This window comes from Gossypium raimondii, chromosome 8 (genome assembly GCF_025698545.1).
Source record: "Gossypium raimondii isolate GPD5lz chromosome 8, ASM2569854v1, whole genome shotgun sequence".
Taxonomy (NCBI): Eukaryota; Viridiplantae; Streptophyta; class Magnoliopsida; order Malvales; family Malvaceae; genus Gossypium; species Gossypium raimondii.
Window position 1 is genome coordinate 4,594,168 of NC_068572.1, and position 16,853 is coordinate 4,611,020.

Sequence of the window (16,853 nt, forward strand, 5' to 3'; positions counted from 1 at the left end):
TTTTTTACTTTTACCAATTCTGTAAATATAAATAGTTAAATTACCTTTTTATTAAAATTTTACAATGCTATCAAATTGGATTAACTTCTAATGTATAGTAAAATACAAGGACATGGAATAAACAATCCCTTGTTTAATAAATCATTGAAAAATTAAATAATATTTTAATTTATTTAATGTTTTACTTATATTTGATAATTTAAAATAAAAATTCGATAGAATTTTTAATAAAAAGTGTGGAAATGATAAACAAGTAAGAGTTACTTATCAAGAGAATATTCTCAATTAATTCTATTCTATTTTATTTTATTTATATTATATTAGCTTATAAAAATTTACCTTTAAAATTTGACTTGCTTTTAATAATATCAAACAGAGTTTATAACTTAATTTAAGTACTTACTTTTTTTTCTTTTTTTAGCATTTAATATTTTAATTTATCAAACAAAAGTTAACTTTATCCGTTTTTGCAAATATTTAAATTAAACCTTTTAAATTTATAATTTTTAAAAATAATGTAAAAAGTCTTTATAACTTTTAGAAAATTTTACTTTTTTTTGTAAAGGTAAATACACCGAGGTCAATGAACTATTAGTAAGTTTATGTTTTAGTCTGTCAACTTCAAAAAGTTACAAAATAGTTATTGAATTATTTTAAATTTTTTATTTAAATCACTAGATTATTGAGTTTTTTTTTTGAAAAAGAATTTCTGCTAGCGAGTTCCAAGCGATGATTAAGCGATTCGTACAGTGGATTAGTACCTATTGACAAGTAAAAAAGCATACCTTAGATCCAAGTCGATCTGATGATTAGTGTTGGAGATTGAAAAATAAAGCTGTTTAGATTTTGATTCGTAGATTCATGACATTCAAAGTTGTTTTATGAAAAAAAAAACTAAATTGTAGAAGATAAGGGAATGAGAACTTTCGATTGGTGCAAGTATGCGAATAAAGAAGGTCGTACAATAGTGGTTTTAACAACCCAACGACTTGAATGAAAACTTTCAAATAGTTTGTAACCATTTTTTGTTACTTTTTGAAGCTGAGTGATCTAAATGTAAACTTACTAATAGTTTAGTGACTATTAGTGTAGTTTACTCTTTTTTCAATTAATATCATTTGACTCTTAAAATGTTAAAAAGTGTTGGGTAAACTAAACCATTAGTCACTAAACCATGGTAAGTTTTCGTTTTGGTCACTTAATTAAAAAAAATGTACAATTTGGTCACTAAACTATTTAAAAGTTTTCATTTAAGTCACCGGGTTGTTAAAATCGATGTTACATGGCTTTCTCTATTCACATTACCTGCACCAATCCAAAAATTCAAATAATTTTTTTCTTCGATCTTCAACATTGACCGTTGGATAGACTTGGATCTAATGTATGTTTTTCTACTTGTCGATAGGTATTGATCTATCGTACCGATTGTCGATTCATCATTTAGAGCTCGCTAGCAGAATTTTTTTAAAAAAAATCTCAACAGTTAAGTGACTTAAATAAAAATTTTTTGAATAACTTAACAACTTAAATGAAAATTTTAAATAGTTCGGTGACTAAATTAGAATTTTTTTTAGTTAAAGGTAAGAATTTAAAGCTGCGGTTCACTAAAAGTGTTACAACAACAGATAAATTAAAAAGAAAAAAGAAAAAAAGAAATACAGTATAAATACTCGAGTTAGGTTCACCAAATCTACTTCCTGGCTCTGCCTCTTTTTTTTTTCTAATGATACGATGATGACAAAGCAGAGGCCTTGATTACTACAATCCTACCGTCTTCCACTCTCAGATCCTCACAAATTCCATCTCCAAATCCCAGCCCAAAGCTAAAAACTATGTTTCTTGTCGATTGGTTCTACGGGATTCTTGCTTCCCTCGGCCTCTGGCAGAAAGAGGCTAAGATCCTCTTTCTCGGCCTCGATAATGCCGGTAAAACCACCTTGCTTCACATGTTGAAGGACGAGGTTCGTTTCCCCTTTTCCTTTTCATTACTCGTCAACACTTTCCCCATCTCTCTCCAATCATCGATTTGTATTTTTTCCTTTGTGAAGATTTGATTTGATAGTATAATGTCAGATTCTATCGATCTCTTTATTGTTTAAATTTTTAGGTTTGTGTGATTCTTTTAACTTGAGAATTTTGGGATTGTTTTTCTTTTTTGAATGCTAAAGATTAATCCCTTTTAAATGCTTCATTTTTTCTTTACATATTTAATGGGAAAAATGAGGAAATTTTGGAAGGAGAGATAATTACTAATAGTAATTAGCGATGTTGATTTAGTAGCGAACTGTTTCCAGAGATTGGTTCAGCATCAGCCAACTCAATACCCCACATCGGAAGAACTTAGTATTGGGAAAATTAAGTTCAAAGCTTTCGACTTGGGAGGTCATCAGATTGCTCGCAGGGTCTGGAAAGATTACTATGCTAAGGTAACCAAAAGCTTAATGTAGTGCCCCTTTTTTTCTTTGCTTTAGCATTTGCTTGGTTTTAGGTTCTAGTGTTCTTACTTGTTTGTCATTTCCAGCTTTCATTCTTATTGTAATTCATTTTGTATGCATCTACAATCTTAATTCGCCTTCTGTGTTATGTTGGTTTTTAGGTTTAAGGTTGTCGATTCTTGTTCAGCTTTTAATTTCCATATATTTATTGACAATGGATTTCTAACTTGAATAGTTTTGGTAAGTTGCAACAAAGCATTTATGGTTGGGATTTACTAATGTGTGATTTTCTTATGAATTTTATTAGTGTCAATTTGTTTTCATGCCATCTAAACTCCTGGTTTAATATTTTGCTCTTTGCATTTTCAAATGAACATTTTAACCGCTGAATTTTCTTCTTGTTCGTATGTTTTACTGATGTTTTTGTGCCTCATCTATCTTCATGAATTGCCTTGATGGAATTTTTGCTGCCTTGAGATGTTTAGACACCAAAGAAGAAGGTCTGAAATCTATTTTTACATTCAAAATTTCAAAGCATTTCATGGTCACGAACTTTGAGTGAGGTTGGTCTTGAATCTTGATGGTTGTCTTATTATCCACTTAAATGAGTGTTGGTCTTTTTATAGTAACCAAAAGTCTGAACCATTGTAGTAGTCTGCTGTAAGTAGTTGCTCCTTTTTCCTTTTTAAAGTAGATCTTCATAGTATTTCTGTTTAGAAAGATGGCCAAGTGTTCTCCGTGCAGCTGTATTGCTCTTCGACTTTGTAGCTTGCTGTTGATTGATTTTCATGAAGATTTTTCAAAAGCAGATAATGCAAAAAGCATAGAAATGATAGATCCTCAGTGAGGCATGGGTTGGTTTTATTTCCTTATTCTCAATCCTATTTTTATTCTCTACTAAACTAGCCCAAAAAGTGTTTGTACATGGTTTACTATCAGCTTGATCAACTCTTTGAAGCAACATTTTCCGGATACAACTGGGTGTACATGGCATTTTTACTGCATGCTGCGGATGCTGCCTTTTTCTCACTTTGATTTTGTCATTATTGTTGCTTGTTATATGCTATGGGCTGTCTGGTCTTTGAGTGAATACCTTGTATTGTGTGTATTTCCTGGGTTCCAGGTGGATGCTGTGGTGTACCTGGTAGATGCCTATGATAAAGAGAGGTTCGCAGAATCAAAGAAGGAACTTGATGCACTTCTTTCAGATGAGTCCCTCGCCAATGTCCCGTTTCTTATTCTAGGAAACAAAATAGATATACCCTATGCTGCCTCGGAGGATGAGTTACGTTACCATCTTGGGCTCACAAACTTTACCACTGGCAAGGGCAAAGTAAACCTAGCAGACTCGAATGTCCGTCCACTAGAGGTATTTATGTGCAGCATTGTCCGCAAAATGGGATATGGTGATGGCTTCAAATGGATGTCTCAGTATATCAACTAAGGTAACGTTCTATGAAATGCGGTTGTATGATGTTACAGACTCCCAAGCTCTGATCCCATCTGATCACTCCTGACTTCAGGAAAAAAAAAGGGTTGTGTTCATCAAACTGTTTGAACCAGTCCCTAAGTGGGTTTTTACGTTTGATGTATTTGGTTTTGGATCTGTAAAATCTACTCGTGGCAGCAAATCTATGGTATTGTAGTTTTGTCAATTTACTTGTAGTTTTGTCAATTAACATCAAGGACTCTCTGTTTGCTTTCAAAAATGGATTGCTAGTTATCAATGCAAGCTTCAAGGCTAAAAAAGTGACAGATTTTGAGGTAGAGAGATCGAACAAGAGCTTTTAAGCCTTGTCCAGTGGTCTTTGGCTTTGCTATCAATTACTTCAATTTCATGGATGCATACGCAAATTTTGCAAGTTGGAGGGAAACTTCCGCCAACGGGTTGGATAAAGCTCAATGCAGATGCTGCTGTGGAACGAGGCAGTCTTAAGAGCTTCAGTTGGTGGTCTGTTGCGTGACAATTGTGGTTCGTGGATTGTCGGGTTTCGAAAAAATGTGGGTGCTTGTTCTGTTCAAAAGACAACTTCGGAGTATCATGGAGGCTTGCAACAAGCTTGGTTCAAAGAAATCAGAAGGCTTATAGTTGAGAATGATAACATTACCATTCTTTGCATGTTGAATGGAAATGAGAACTCAACTAACCTCTGTGCACTCGTTCAAGGTATCTGTGTGCCCTGTCGACGCTTGTGGGAGATCAAATTCGAGCATGTCTTCCAAGAAGCCAACAAGGCTGCTTTTGGCTTGCATATCCATGATTATCCACCTATAGGGGCAGCAAACTTTTGCCATGTGATTCAGCAGGAACCACGGTTGCTAGGAATGGCTTTGTTTAAGCTGCTACCTGAGTATTCGGCTACCATTTTTACCCAAAAAAAAAAATCAAGGATAAACAAGGGATTTATAGCAACCATTTCACCTAGGAACGGAATAGCTATGGTTAGAAATTGGAAGAGGTGACTAGTTTCTGCGCAGATTCGGTAAAGCATAGGATCGACTTTGGCAGGTAATGCAAAAATGTTTGTTCAAGCTTATCTTCTTGGGACTTAACATCTAACATAGAGAAAAAATTATCATTATTTTTTAAACAAAAATCGTTAAAATTTAGTTCATGTAAAATAAATAAAGTTGGTTCAAATAAAACCATAAGAGCCAAAAGCACAAAAACTTTATTATTTGTTATTGTTGGTTTTCAGATTTCAATTTACAGACCCATGATTAAATAAAAGTCATCTTCTAAATCCATATAAATTAGAAATTAAAATGTCGTTTTAAATCAAATTATAATGCTCTAGCGAATTGTCATGCCTAAAGAGGTGATAAGTGGTTTCATCTTGCTAGTCTTAAATGGTAACTTCAGCTTCTAGAGATGGGTTATCCATTTTCCACAGGTACCAAAATGTATATTCCACCAAATAATATCCACCAAAATTGTATTCGTAGGCAATTTTGTCTTCTTCCAATGTACCGCTACGTGACTCTTTTGAACGGTGGAAGTACCATGAAAGATTTTGTGCTAGGAGTTAAATTATAGTTTATTAATTATTAACAATTTAAAAACATTATGATATCTCAAATATGAATTCAAATGATATTTGTAGCGCACAAACTCTTAAAATTATGAATTCATGAAAAATTAAGTACATGATATCTCATTCAATCAAATCAAATTATAAGATAACTTTTTTCTATAAAAATATCATAATTTTAGGCTTAACACTCTTTTGTTTTTATAAGTTTTAAAATTAATTGGACTTTGTGTTTACCAATGGTCAAACTGTGGGTAATCATCTTGTCAGGAAGTGAACAAGTTAGAGCAGTTGGAAATTTTCATGGACCTCCTCAATGAAGATATAATCCGTACTTCAACACTTACCAACTTGGGTGGAGTGATCACCCAATTTAAGTTGAAACGAGACACAATTCAATCTATTGTCACTAACACTCGGGACATTTTAACAGCAAACAAAGTCAAGTATCCAGGATCTAAATAACCAAGTCAACTCGCTGCGTCAATGACCAAACAAGGTAAATTGTCATCTAAAACAAAACGTAAGTGCATTTACCCTGAGGAGTGAAATAACATTGGAAGACCCTCCTAGACAGAATCATGGGCACCATAGTTACTGTGGCTTGAAAACAATAATAGAACGATAGGACAATGAACTGCAAACCGAACCAAAGCCTAAAAAACAAGAACTGATTGTTAATATTGCTTTTATTTCCTAAAATATCCTATTTATCCTCAATAACTAAAAAAAAGAAGTTAAAGACTGAGGGTGAAAAAGTAAAACAAATATATATTCCTTAATAGCATAAAAATCAATAGCCGAATCAGCCTTTATGCGCGTTCTACCGTCTTTCTTTCTCTTTTTTAACAATAATAACTTTTGCAACACCAATGAAAGAAGAAAAATACATGCATAAATCAAGAACCAAATAAATTATAGTCTTTAATCTTTTACTAAATCGCATATTCAAATATTAATACAACCTATATTTATAACATAAACTTAAAGGGTTTCTATCAATATTTTCAACACGCAAAATTGATGGAATTTTTAACGAATATAAAGAACCAAAATAATTATTAATCAATACACCAAATCAATATTTTAAATCTTTAAAATTTTAAAACAAATCAAAACCCTCAAAATTTTGACATAAATCCAAAAGATTTGACATGTATGATAAAAGAACACTAAATCCAAATATCAAATCCATAAAATTTGATAAATGAATAAATCCAAATATAATAGAGAATCAATTCGTTCTCAGTAATTCAACATGACAAGGCTCTGATACCACTTGTTAGAACTGTAAATAATATCTAATATAAAATTAGAACTGTAAATCAGGATTTATCATGTCAAATCATCAAGAATAAATCAAGAACAAAACTAGGTGCGGAAATGTACTTGAATTCATCGATTTCTTGAAATTTATGGATTTTGAGGTTTTAATCTTCCAAATTAGCACACAAGTAATCTAGAGAAGATGACTCTCTCTTTTCTAAAGATGGGATATTAGAAAAGTTATCTTGTGTGTAATTTGGGGACCAAAACTAGATGCGGAAGCGTATCTGAATTCATCGATTTCTTGAAATTTATGGATCTTGGGGTTTTGATCTTCCAAATTAACACTAAAGTAATCTAGAAAAGGTAGCTCTCTCTTTTTTAAAGATGAGATATTAGAAAAGTTACCTTGTGTGTAATTTAGGGAACATAACCTTAATATATATAACTTTGGCACATTAACCCTAATTTCTAATCGGCCCATCATCAATTCGAAATTAGTTACTAGAGTATCTACACATATTTGACTCATACTTTATTTAATAATTAAATCCCAATAAACCATAATCAAATTATATCACTTTTAATTTGGGCTAAACTATTATGATAGTAAATAATAACATGTAATTACCCATGTCAATATTTTCCAACAGGTCCTTTAAAGAAACAAGTGTTATTATCTAGTTGGTAGATAGATACATAGTTTATCTAAAAGTGTTTTGAAATGTTTTGGTTAAAGTTAGAAAATTGATCTTGGGATAAATCTCAAAACTATACATAAACTTTAGTCTAATATGCACCTTTGTACATGAAGTTTTGATTTAATTCAATTCTCATAAATTATTAACACAATTATTGATATAACATCATTTTATATTTAAATATTACATACAAAAATAAATATATTTATCCAAAGTAAAAATAAAATGATATATTTATTTCTTTAAATATATATGAATTGAATTAAAATTGAAGATTCATGTATATATTTGAATCACAATCAAAATTTCATGTGTATAATTTCACCAAATTGAAGTCCATGTATAATTTTGAGACTTACCCCATTAATCTTTCTCGCATGTTTTTATGTGATACATATGAAAAATGATAATTCCTTCCTTTCTTAGCACTGTAAGAACCAAAATTTTGATTTGTGCAGTGGCACAATCACTGTGGAGTTTGTTGTTGAATAGTCAATTTTAAATGTTTATGATGCGATGAAACATCTGAGTTAGGTGTCAAACGTTTGTAGTGTAGACATAATTGGTTCTTTGACTCATGAAATTTTTTATGATGATGATGATGAGTCAAACAATGCTTTGCAAGAGTGTTGACAAGCAAAACTTGAACCAACTAGAAAATTTGATTCCAGTACATGAAACACTTCAAGATTAGTGTGCGGAATGAAGCACTGAAGCCTCTTAAAAATGGTAACAAAATTGATCATACCAATACCGAGCTTATGCCATCTGTTTTGCAGGCACCTATCTTGGAACTGAAACATATAAATATGAATAATGATTTACAAAGGGGACGTTGCTCTGATTGCCTGAAAAATCATTAAGTTGTAACTGAGTAAACAATTTATGCAATTCTAAAGTTCAGACAATTCTCAGTGCAAGGCACGACAAAGAAACAACAGACAAACTCAAATGTGAAGTTGTTTATAATGAACCAACCATACATGTATATGCTCAAGTTCAACTTGCTTTTTGCAAAATCTATGCTGCTCCGACTCTTCATTTTTCTATAAGCTTTCATGTCCAGAATAATTTGGACGTGAATATGAAAACATGACACTCTAAAAACATGGAAAGAATTAGAAGCAATAGAAAATACCCGTATTGGACATTTGACAATCACACCCGAATCCAAGTAATATAGAAATCTATTACATGCTCCAACAATAGGTCCAATTCTTGCATTGCAAATATGTTCAAGATTAGGTTGGAGTCTGCTTTTATCAATCAAAGCATCTAATCCTCAGAATCATCCCCTTTCAAAGTCATGCTTAGCACTCTGCAAGATTTCTCTTGACTGAACTCAGGATCTGAGGTACCCAACAAAGAACACTCCTCAATCTGATATTCTTGATCATCAACTAAGGACTTAATAAATGAGCATGGTCGTTCCTCAACTTCAATATTAGGCACATTCTCTTGGCCTGATCCAAAAGGCAATTCAAATGGTGATGGACCGGAAGGCTGTGTTCTCATCTGTACAGACCGCAAGAGTGCTGCCCTCCTTAAGTCAGCCGAGTGGCAAATATCACTTGGTGAAGATGGGAACCGACCCTCTGTATCTGAGCCTCTTTGCCGAGGCTGTGAACTAGAAACAGTACTAACATTCCCATGCAAAGGGTATGAACTAGTTGAAGAAGTTGAGCAGAAACCATTTAGTGGTCTTTGATACCTATATGGGGAAACAGGACTTGTAGGCATGCTATCAGAATGGGATAAGCATGTGTTCATAGGTGCCTCACCAAATCTTGAATCATCCGAATCTTCTGACATTGGTGAATATTGCCATGACATTTCATCCCTTGAAATATAAAGACGGATGAGTTTTCGAAGATGCAAAAACTTTATCTAATTTATTTGAAAATGTAGAGAAAAAAAACACACACTAAACTGCGATAAGTTATATGTAGATAAACAAAATAGAGTAAACTGATGTTGACAATTAGCATTCCCAACTTGCAAATCTCATGCTGCTCCTACAATCGCTGTTGGATAATTCGTTTCACTCAACATACTGTTGGGCCAGTGAATAGAAGTAAAGACAATTTGAAACATAATCCCACTTATCCTCTTATAATGCAGTCATCCTTATCAAATAACAACTGAAAACAAGACGTTCAGTTGATGCAACCCAGTTGCCTAGTTCATGACAAGGAAAACACATTCAGCCCATTCAAGATAGATACAATATAGAACCCAGAGCTTATAACAATTCGTACATGCAGCCACCCTTAGAAGGTAATATTTAGCAGCAAGCTAGGGTTCGGATCCCAGCATTTGCAACCTTTTCCTTTTATCCTATGTTAAGACCTTCTTTATACCAAAAGAAAAGGGGAGAGAAAGAGAGACTGACATGACATCAACACCATAGCTAGGAAGGAAACACTTGATAAATAACCACAAAGAGAAAGGTAATATTGTACATAGTATTTCTAGCACCCGAGAACAGCTATGGCAATATAAAGCAATTATAAACGATTTACTTCATTGTTACACAATCAGCAACCAATAAAAGCAATTGGAATAAGAAGCAATCATACTCGATTAAATTGATCAAGATGTCCAACAGTAGCCAAGAACAGCTATATTCAAGTCCTTTCACTATGCCAGTATTAATCAGTCTCTATAAGAAGCCAATGTGGTTTCCATTTATTATATAGCTTAACTCCAAAGGTGAAATCATGACATGAAAAAACCCATCAAAAAGCTTAAAGTAGCAAAAATACTTAGTTGATTAAGCTTTAAGGCAACAACTAACCTGGTATAGAACATGCCTTCAGACCTAGCCGGAGATTCCATTAGATTTTCAGGAAGTGAGTCGCCAACAGTTAACCCATTTAGACTAGACGCCATTATCTGCGACCAAATATTTTAATTTTTCAATAATTGAAGCCCTTTAATGCAAATATCTAAATTCTAAAATACTAACAGTATAGTGACCCGTGATAACAACAACCCAGATAAATTAACCTTGAAAAATAATATGCAATTTAAACTTTCAACACTTGGGAAATCTAATATACAATTAAACAAAGTTGAAAATTGAATAATTTAACATTTAAAAGAAAAGAAGAAACCTCGCTGAGAAAACGCTTGTGAGAGCGGAGATTGTCAAGGTAAACCTCATCTTCAGGATCTCTGCTTCGTTTCCCAGTTGGGGAATGCGTGGATGTTAATGTTGATGTTGATGATGTTGCTGAGCTGGATTCGGGACCCATTGTTCGTTTAGCTCTGGATTTTCGATTTCCTTCGTACTAATATTGAAGAAAAATTATAAGATAACGAAGTATTTTTGATTACATTGAAGGAGAATTTTGGCTCGAGATGGAGATCGAAGGAGATATGGTAACCTGTTCGCGGGTGTAGATACAGATTATGTCATGTGCTTCCGTTCTTTGACACGCGTTGATGATGGAGAATTTCTATTTTTTTCTTTAATTAATGATGAAGAATTTCGATAAAGATATTTAAAATTAAATTAGTGGTCGAATCAATTAGATTACCGATTTTCGATCTAATCAATTCGACCAGATTTAATCGACATTTTTAGTTTAATTTAATCAATATGTATCGATTCATAGGACAATCGATTCAACCTCTCTCCCTAAATCAGTACTCAAATCAATGATTTATAAATTTGATTATATTTATAAATGATTTATCTAACGTATTTAAGTAGACTAATTTATTTTTAAAGTTTTAAAAATATTTTAATTTTATTTAATGTTTAGTAATTTTATTGTAATTCTTCTACTATCATTATATATTTTTCTTTTCTTATACAATATTAGGGGCAAGAGATAGGAATAATACGGTTTAAACTCATATTAAATAAGTGTTTGACAAGAACTTTAATCATTACTATACTTAAGTGAATGTATTCATTTCATTGATACATTTAAGCAAAATCAAAGTTCATATGCACATAGAAATTACAATCAAAGTTTTATACGTAATTGAACCAAGTTAAAATTCATATATCAAATTGCATGTTAAATAAAAATTCATGTATAAATTTGATAATTATCCATATTATTTAATATCTATATAGAAATATATTTAATTAATATAAATTACATAATACATAAAATAGAATAAACTTAAGAACAAATTGAGCCAAGTTGAACTCAGACTTTGAATACTTAAATTTAAGTCCGACTCATATTTTAGATTCTTATATTATACTCTTCTTTAGGTCTAATATTGAATAACATTCTGACTTTACAAATAAATAAATAAATAAAGAAAAAGAAAAAATGGTTAGGTGGATGTGGGCAACCTCTTGCCCACCATCTAAATAAAGAGGTAATTAAGGTGATGAATAAATACTTACTAATATTTTTATTTTTATTAAGTGCTACTTTTCAATTATATCATAATTGAGAAAAAAATAGTTTTATATAATATATTATTTGAAAGTAATTTATTTTTCCAAATAAAATGTAAAAAGTTATTTCCACATAATGAGATTATAAATATTAATAACTGAATTTTACCCTCTCAACATATCTAATAAAAAATTACAGGGATTAATTTTTTATCGAAAATAACAAAAAAACCTCAAAAAGAAATAAGGTAAAATACACGGTTAATTACTAAATTATAAGTAAATTTTGTTTTAATTATTTGACTAAAAATGTTATAATTTAGTCATTAAACTATTTGAAAGTTTTCATTTAAGTCACTAAATTATTCAAAAAAATTATTTAAGTCACTAGGTTGTTAAGTTTTTTTTAAGTATCGTCAATGTGCTCTAAGCAATAATTTGACAATTTGTACGATGGATCAATACCATTGACGAATAGAAGAACATATTTTAGATTCAAGCTAATATGATGGTCAATATTAAAAGATCAAAGAAAAAACTATTTAAATTTTGATTCGCATATTTTTTTACATCCATAGTTGTTTCATGAAAAAAAAATTTGAACTATAGAAAAAAAAGGGGGGAAATGGAACTTTCGATTGGTGCAGATAGTGCGAATAGAGAAAGTCATATAATATCGATTTTAACATTCTAATTACTTAAAAGAAAATTTTGAATAGCTCAATACCCAAATTGTAAATGTTTTAATTAAACTATAAAAAATACTTATTCATAATTTAGTGAATAATGATATGATCGTATTTTACCTTCATTCTTCACACTCATGGCATCATGCCATATGCTTAAAATATTTTTAGTTATTATAAACTAATCATCAAATATTAATTTTAATGTTTATGCTTGCATTTAATATTTAATTTTATAGTTTCTTTAAATAATTTAATTTTCTATTTTAATTTTGCATAATTTAGTCTTCTAGTTTTACAATGATATTATTTAGTCCAAATGATTATCATCTTTAATTATTTCAATTACAATACTAATGTGTTTCTTTTTAAAACACACTTTTAATATAAAAAATTTATTTCAATATGATAAGTTGAATGGATATTTTTAAAAACAAATCAACCTCTGTATTTTAACAGAAGTTATTAAACGTGTTAACTAATTTAACTAATTAATAGTATTATAAAAATAAAAAAATAATTTATATCAAATTAAAGTATAAATATTAAATTATAAATTTAAACAGAATAGAGGGTCATAATCCGCATAAAACCTAAAACATTCTAATACATAACACAATCATTTGACATTTGTTTCACTAAAAAGTTTGAATGTTTTAGAAAATTTGTTTTAATTAGTAAAAATTAAATTCAGTCATTAAAATATTTCATAAATAAATATATTAAAATTTATATCGACAAATACTATAAATTAAAACAAGGTTTTGAATAAAAAATTCTATATATAACAACATGAATATCATAAATACATCGAAATAAATTATATAAACTTATATATCAAATCAATATTGTACAAGCCCAAATAAGCCCGGGCCCATACAAAATAAAAACACAGCAGGCCCAATTACTCGTCTACAGACTAAACCCAAAAATTTAGCCAATTACATTAACCCTAGCCCAGTCCAGAAACCCTAGCCCTTTACGCTTGGTGGTGCATGACAATCTGGCGCCAGAAGCTGCTCCATGGCGCAAGCGCTTGTCGATCCCGCACATCACGCCCCTCGCCAACGCGAATCTCGCAGCACGACCCGCACCTTCCCCACGCTTGTACCTGCAACAGCAAATAGCAAACAAAGAAGAGAAAGCAGAAGAGAAAAGGCAAAATCGGGCAACAAAATAGGAACAAACAACAGAATAGATTTTTGATTTTTTTTCTTTTTTTTCTTTTCTATTTCGGCTATAAAAAGTCGATTTCAAGCAACGTATTGGGGGAAATCTGTAAAAAGGAATTTTCAGTGTAAAAGACAGGCGAAAATAAAGAGAAAGACTGAGATTCCAGAGATTTTTTTTTCTTTTCGAAGGTGAATTGTTTTTTTATTTATTTTTGATTTTTCTTATTTATTTTTCATTTAAAATAAAAAAGGGAGAAGAGCCTTACCTGGTCGCCGGAGTCCTCGATCCGGCGTCTTCTCCATCGAAATCGTCTCGATCGGAGGCTAGGACTATGTTCAAAGAAGCGGCATGGGGGTTCTTGAAACTGGCGGCGCCCAAGGGTTTGAGAGAAACCCTAAAAGAGTGGGTTTTCTTTTTGCTTCAGAGAAAAGAGAAGTGAAAATTGGTTTTTTTATTATTTTTAAAAAAGGACAAAACGGCGCCGTTTAGGGGATTAGGTTCCGCGCGTCGACCCGACCCGCAGGCAGGGTCCGCGCGTCCTGACCTTAGATGGTCTATTTGCGCATTTGACCCCTCCCTTTTGCAACGCGCTTCAATTAAACCAGTCTTGTTTTTCCAAATTGGGCCGCATATTCAATGTCCGTTTCAATTTAGTCTCTTGCTGCGCAGCGTTTTGGAAGGAGGGGATAATTTCCCTTTTGGTCCTCCACTATTGCGCGAGCATTCAATGTGGTTTTTTTTTCAAATTCTCCCATTTTTTTCCTTTTTAGTTCAGTTTAACCCTTTTTTTAACTGTTTATTATTATTATTATTATTATTATTATTATTATTATTATTTTATAACATACATGCATTGTTTTATATAATACATATACATACGCACGTTTTTAGTATACTTGCATGGTTTTTAATATAATATATATATATATATATACATATATTTATAGTATTCACATAATGTTTTCTTATATAATATATATATATATATATATATATGCATGTTTTAGGTTACACGTCTACCTATACTTTATACATATATTTTTTCTTTTTTCATTTTTTAAAACTTCTATATATACATATCTTTGTTATATTTTAATTTCAAACTTTTTTTACTTTTGTAAATATATACACATATACATATTTTTGTATTTTATCCTTTTCACGATTTTCAAATACATATACATGCATTTTTTAGTTTTTGATTGATATATTCCATTCTATCTTTTATATGTATCCTTGTACATGTGTGTCAAATATATGCATGCACGTATTTGTGAATTTCTTGTATATTATACTTGTATATATTTGTAAATGTTTATTCATATATGCTTGAAATTAGAATATTGATCTCATGTTATGCATTACCCCTTTTTAGCATATCCTTTTTTAAAAAAATGTGTATTTTGGTTTTGTCAAAGTATTAAAATCATGATATTTCATAAATTTTTGAGATATTTGGCATTCATGATTCTTGAGAAAGATCGTGTCCTAACTTACTGGATTGCGGTAATTTTTCGATGAATTTAGAACGCCAAGTATTTGTTTTGCAATAAATTCGCAAATTTTAAATAAAAGCTTATTCTCGGGAATTCAAAAATGTTGGGTCCTAACTTACTGGTCATGACATTTTCTTCTCGAAATAAGAATTTTCAAAAGCAAAAGGCAATATTCGGGTATTTTGAGGATTTAAAAACATTGTGCCCTAACTCACTGGGTGTGGTGTTTTATTTCTTTGAAATAAGAATGTCTTATCATTTTAATTCATTCATGAAATAAAAAGTTTCCTTTTAAAATCTTTTCAAGTTTTCGACACCAAGGCATAAATAAAATCAATTTGGTACCAATTTTGGGCGTTACGAGGGTGCTAATCCTTCCTCGTATCATGAATCGACTCCGAACTGTTTTCTCAAATTTCGCAGACCAAAATTGTTTTTAAGGTGTGCCGATCACACCTTAATAAAGGATCGGTGGCGACTCCAGTTTTTATTTTTAAGTCGAAACTAAAATTTTTGTTTTCAAAAAACGGTTTCGACAGCTTGGCGACTCCACTGGGGACGTTAGAGAGTCAAGCCATGACTTGGTTATATTTTGTCTTTGTGTCGAAAATTAAAAGTTTTTTAAATCATGATTTCCTTTCTCATTTATTGGTTTTCATCGTGGTTCATTTCCATGGTTGAACCAAGTCGGTTGATCAATATTTGTATTTTGCATTACATGGTCCATTTTACCCCTTTAAGTGGGAGCGAGAAGCTAGTCCTTCGTGAGGTTTTCACCTCCGTGCAGGGTAGTGGACCGCTTCCGGGATACATCCGTACCTATTTCTTCGTGAGATTTTCATCTCCGTGCAGCCATAGGGAAATGTATCCCCCTGAACTGAACTCGATCCATATGAGCCTATAATGGGTGAGGATCGAGGAATCTGCTGGTTCGGGTACCCTTACTCTAGAAACTAAGCCTCATATAGTGAGCTTTAGGAACTTGCCCTAGGTAGAACTATTCCAAAACCCTAGTGAATTCCGAAATAAGTGTTCTTGCTATTTCATGTTTGTATTGGATTATATCTTTATATGAGATACTGACTTGGGTTTATTTTGTTTTGATTGCATGACATCATGATTGCATTACATCTGTATCTTAGAAAAGAGATGTTGATTCGAGTTTGATTACTAGATTAGAAAGCTTGTTATAGAATACGGGTTTCTTGATAAGGTGGAAGATAATACGGTGGTCCGAAGAAAACATGGCACGAAAAGCCTAACAAGAGGAGTATACGACTTTGCTGCATGACCTGAGGATCCAAATTGTCAAAATTTATTCAAAAGTCATCAAATGTTCCGATCTCATAAAGAAGCTAATGAACGTGAATGAGCAAGGATTTACGACCTAGATCAAACAAAAATGAGATCAAATTCGTGAGATGTATCTTAATATCTGAAGGGTCGATGTCTTCACTTGGAGTATGAGGGTAAAGCCGTATATATATGTCCGCTTTATGTGAAGAGATTTGTTTTCTAGTAAAGTTTTCTAGTAAAAAAATTGAACATGAATCAACGTCTCTTTTCGCATTCATTTCATGCATTTGCATTTCATTACATCATATGCATTAAACACAGTTAAATGATCCTAATTAACTAAAATCATTGCTCAGCTAACCTGGAAGCCAGCCAACCAACCAAACATCGTTACGACAATCG

The 16,853-nt window shown here is 31.6% G+C and overlaps 2 protein-coding genes across 2 annotated transcripts; one reads left to right on the top strand and one right to left on the bottom strand.

Annotated features, from left to right (window-relative positions):
- Positions 1–1,682: 1,682 nt before the first annotated feature.
- LOC105790424 (GTP-binding protein SAR1A) lies at positions 1,683–4,090 on the top strand. Its single transcript, XM_012618009.2, has 3 exons — positions 1,683–1,961; positions 2,295–2,426; positions 3,559–4,090. The coding sequence occupies exons 1-3, from the start codon at positions 1,833–1,835 to the stop codon at positions 3,877–3,879; spliced, it is 582 nt and encodes a 193-aa protein (XP_012473463.1). The 5' UTR covers positions 1,683–1,832; the 3' UTR covers positions 3,880–4,090.
- Positions 4,091–8,378: 4,288 nt separating this feature from the next.
- On the bottom strand, positions 8,379–10,802 carry LOC105790425 (uncharacterized). Its single transcript, XM_012618011.2, has 3 exons — positions 10,551–10,802; positions 10,232–10,329; positions 8,379–9,274 (listed from the first exon to the last, which is right to left on the bottom strand). Exons 1-3 carry the CDS (start codon positions 10,689–10,691, stop codon positions 8,710–8,712), a joined length of 804 nt encoding a protein of 267 aa, XP_012473465.1. The 5' UTR covers positions 10,692–10,802; the 3' UTR covers positions 8,379–8,709.
- Positions 10,803–16,853: the final 6,051 nt, after the last annotated feature.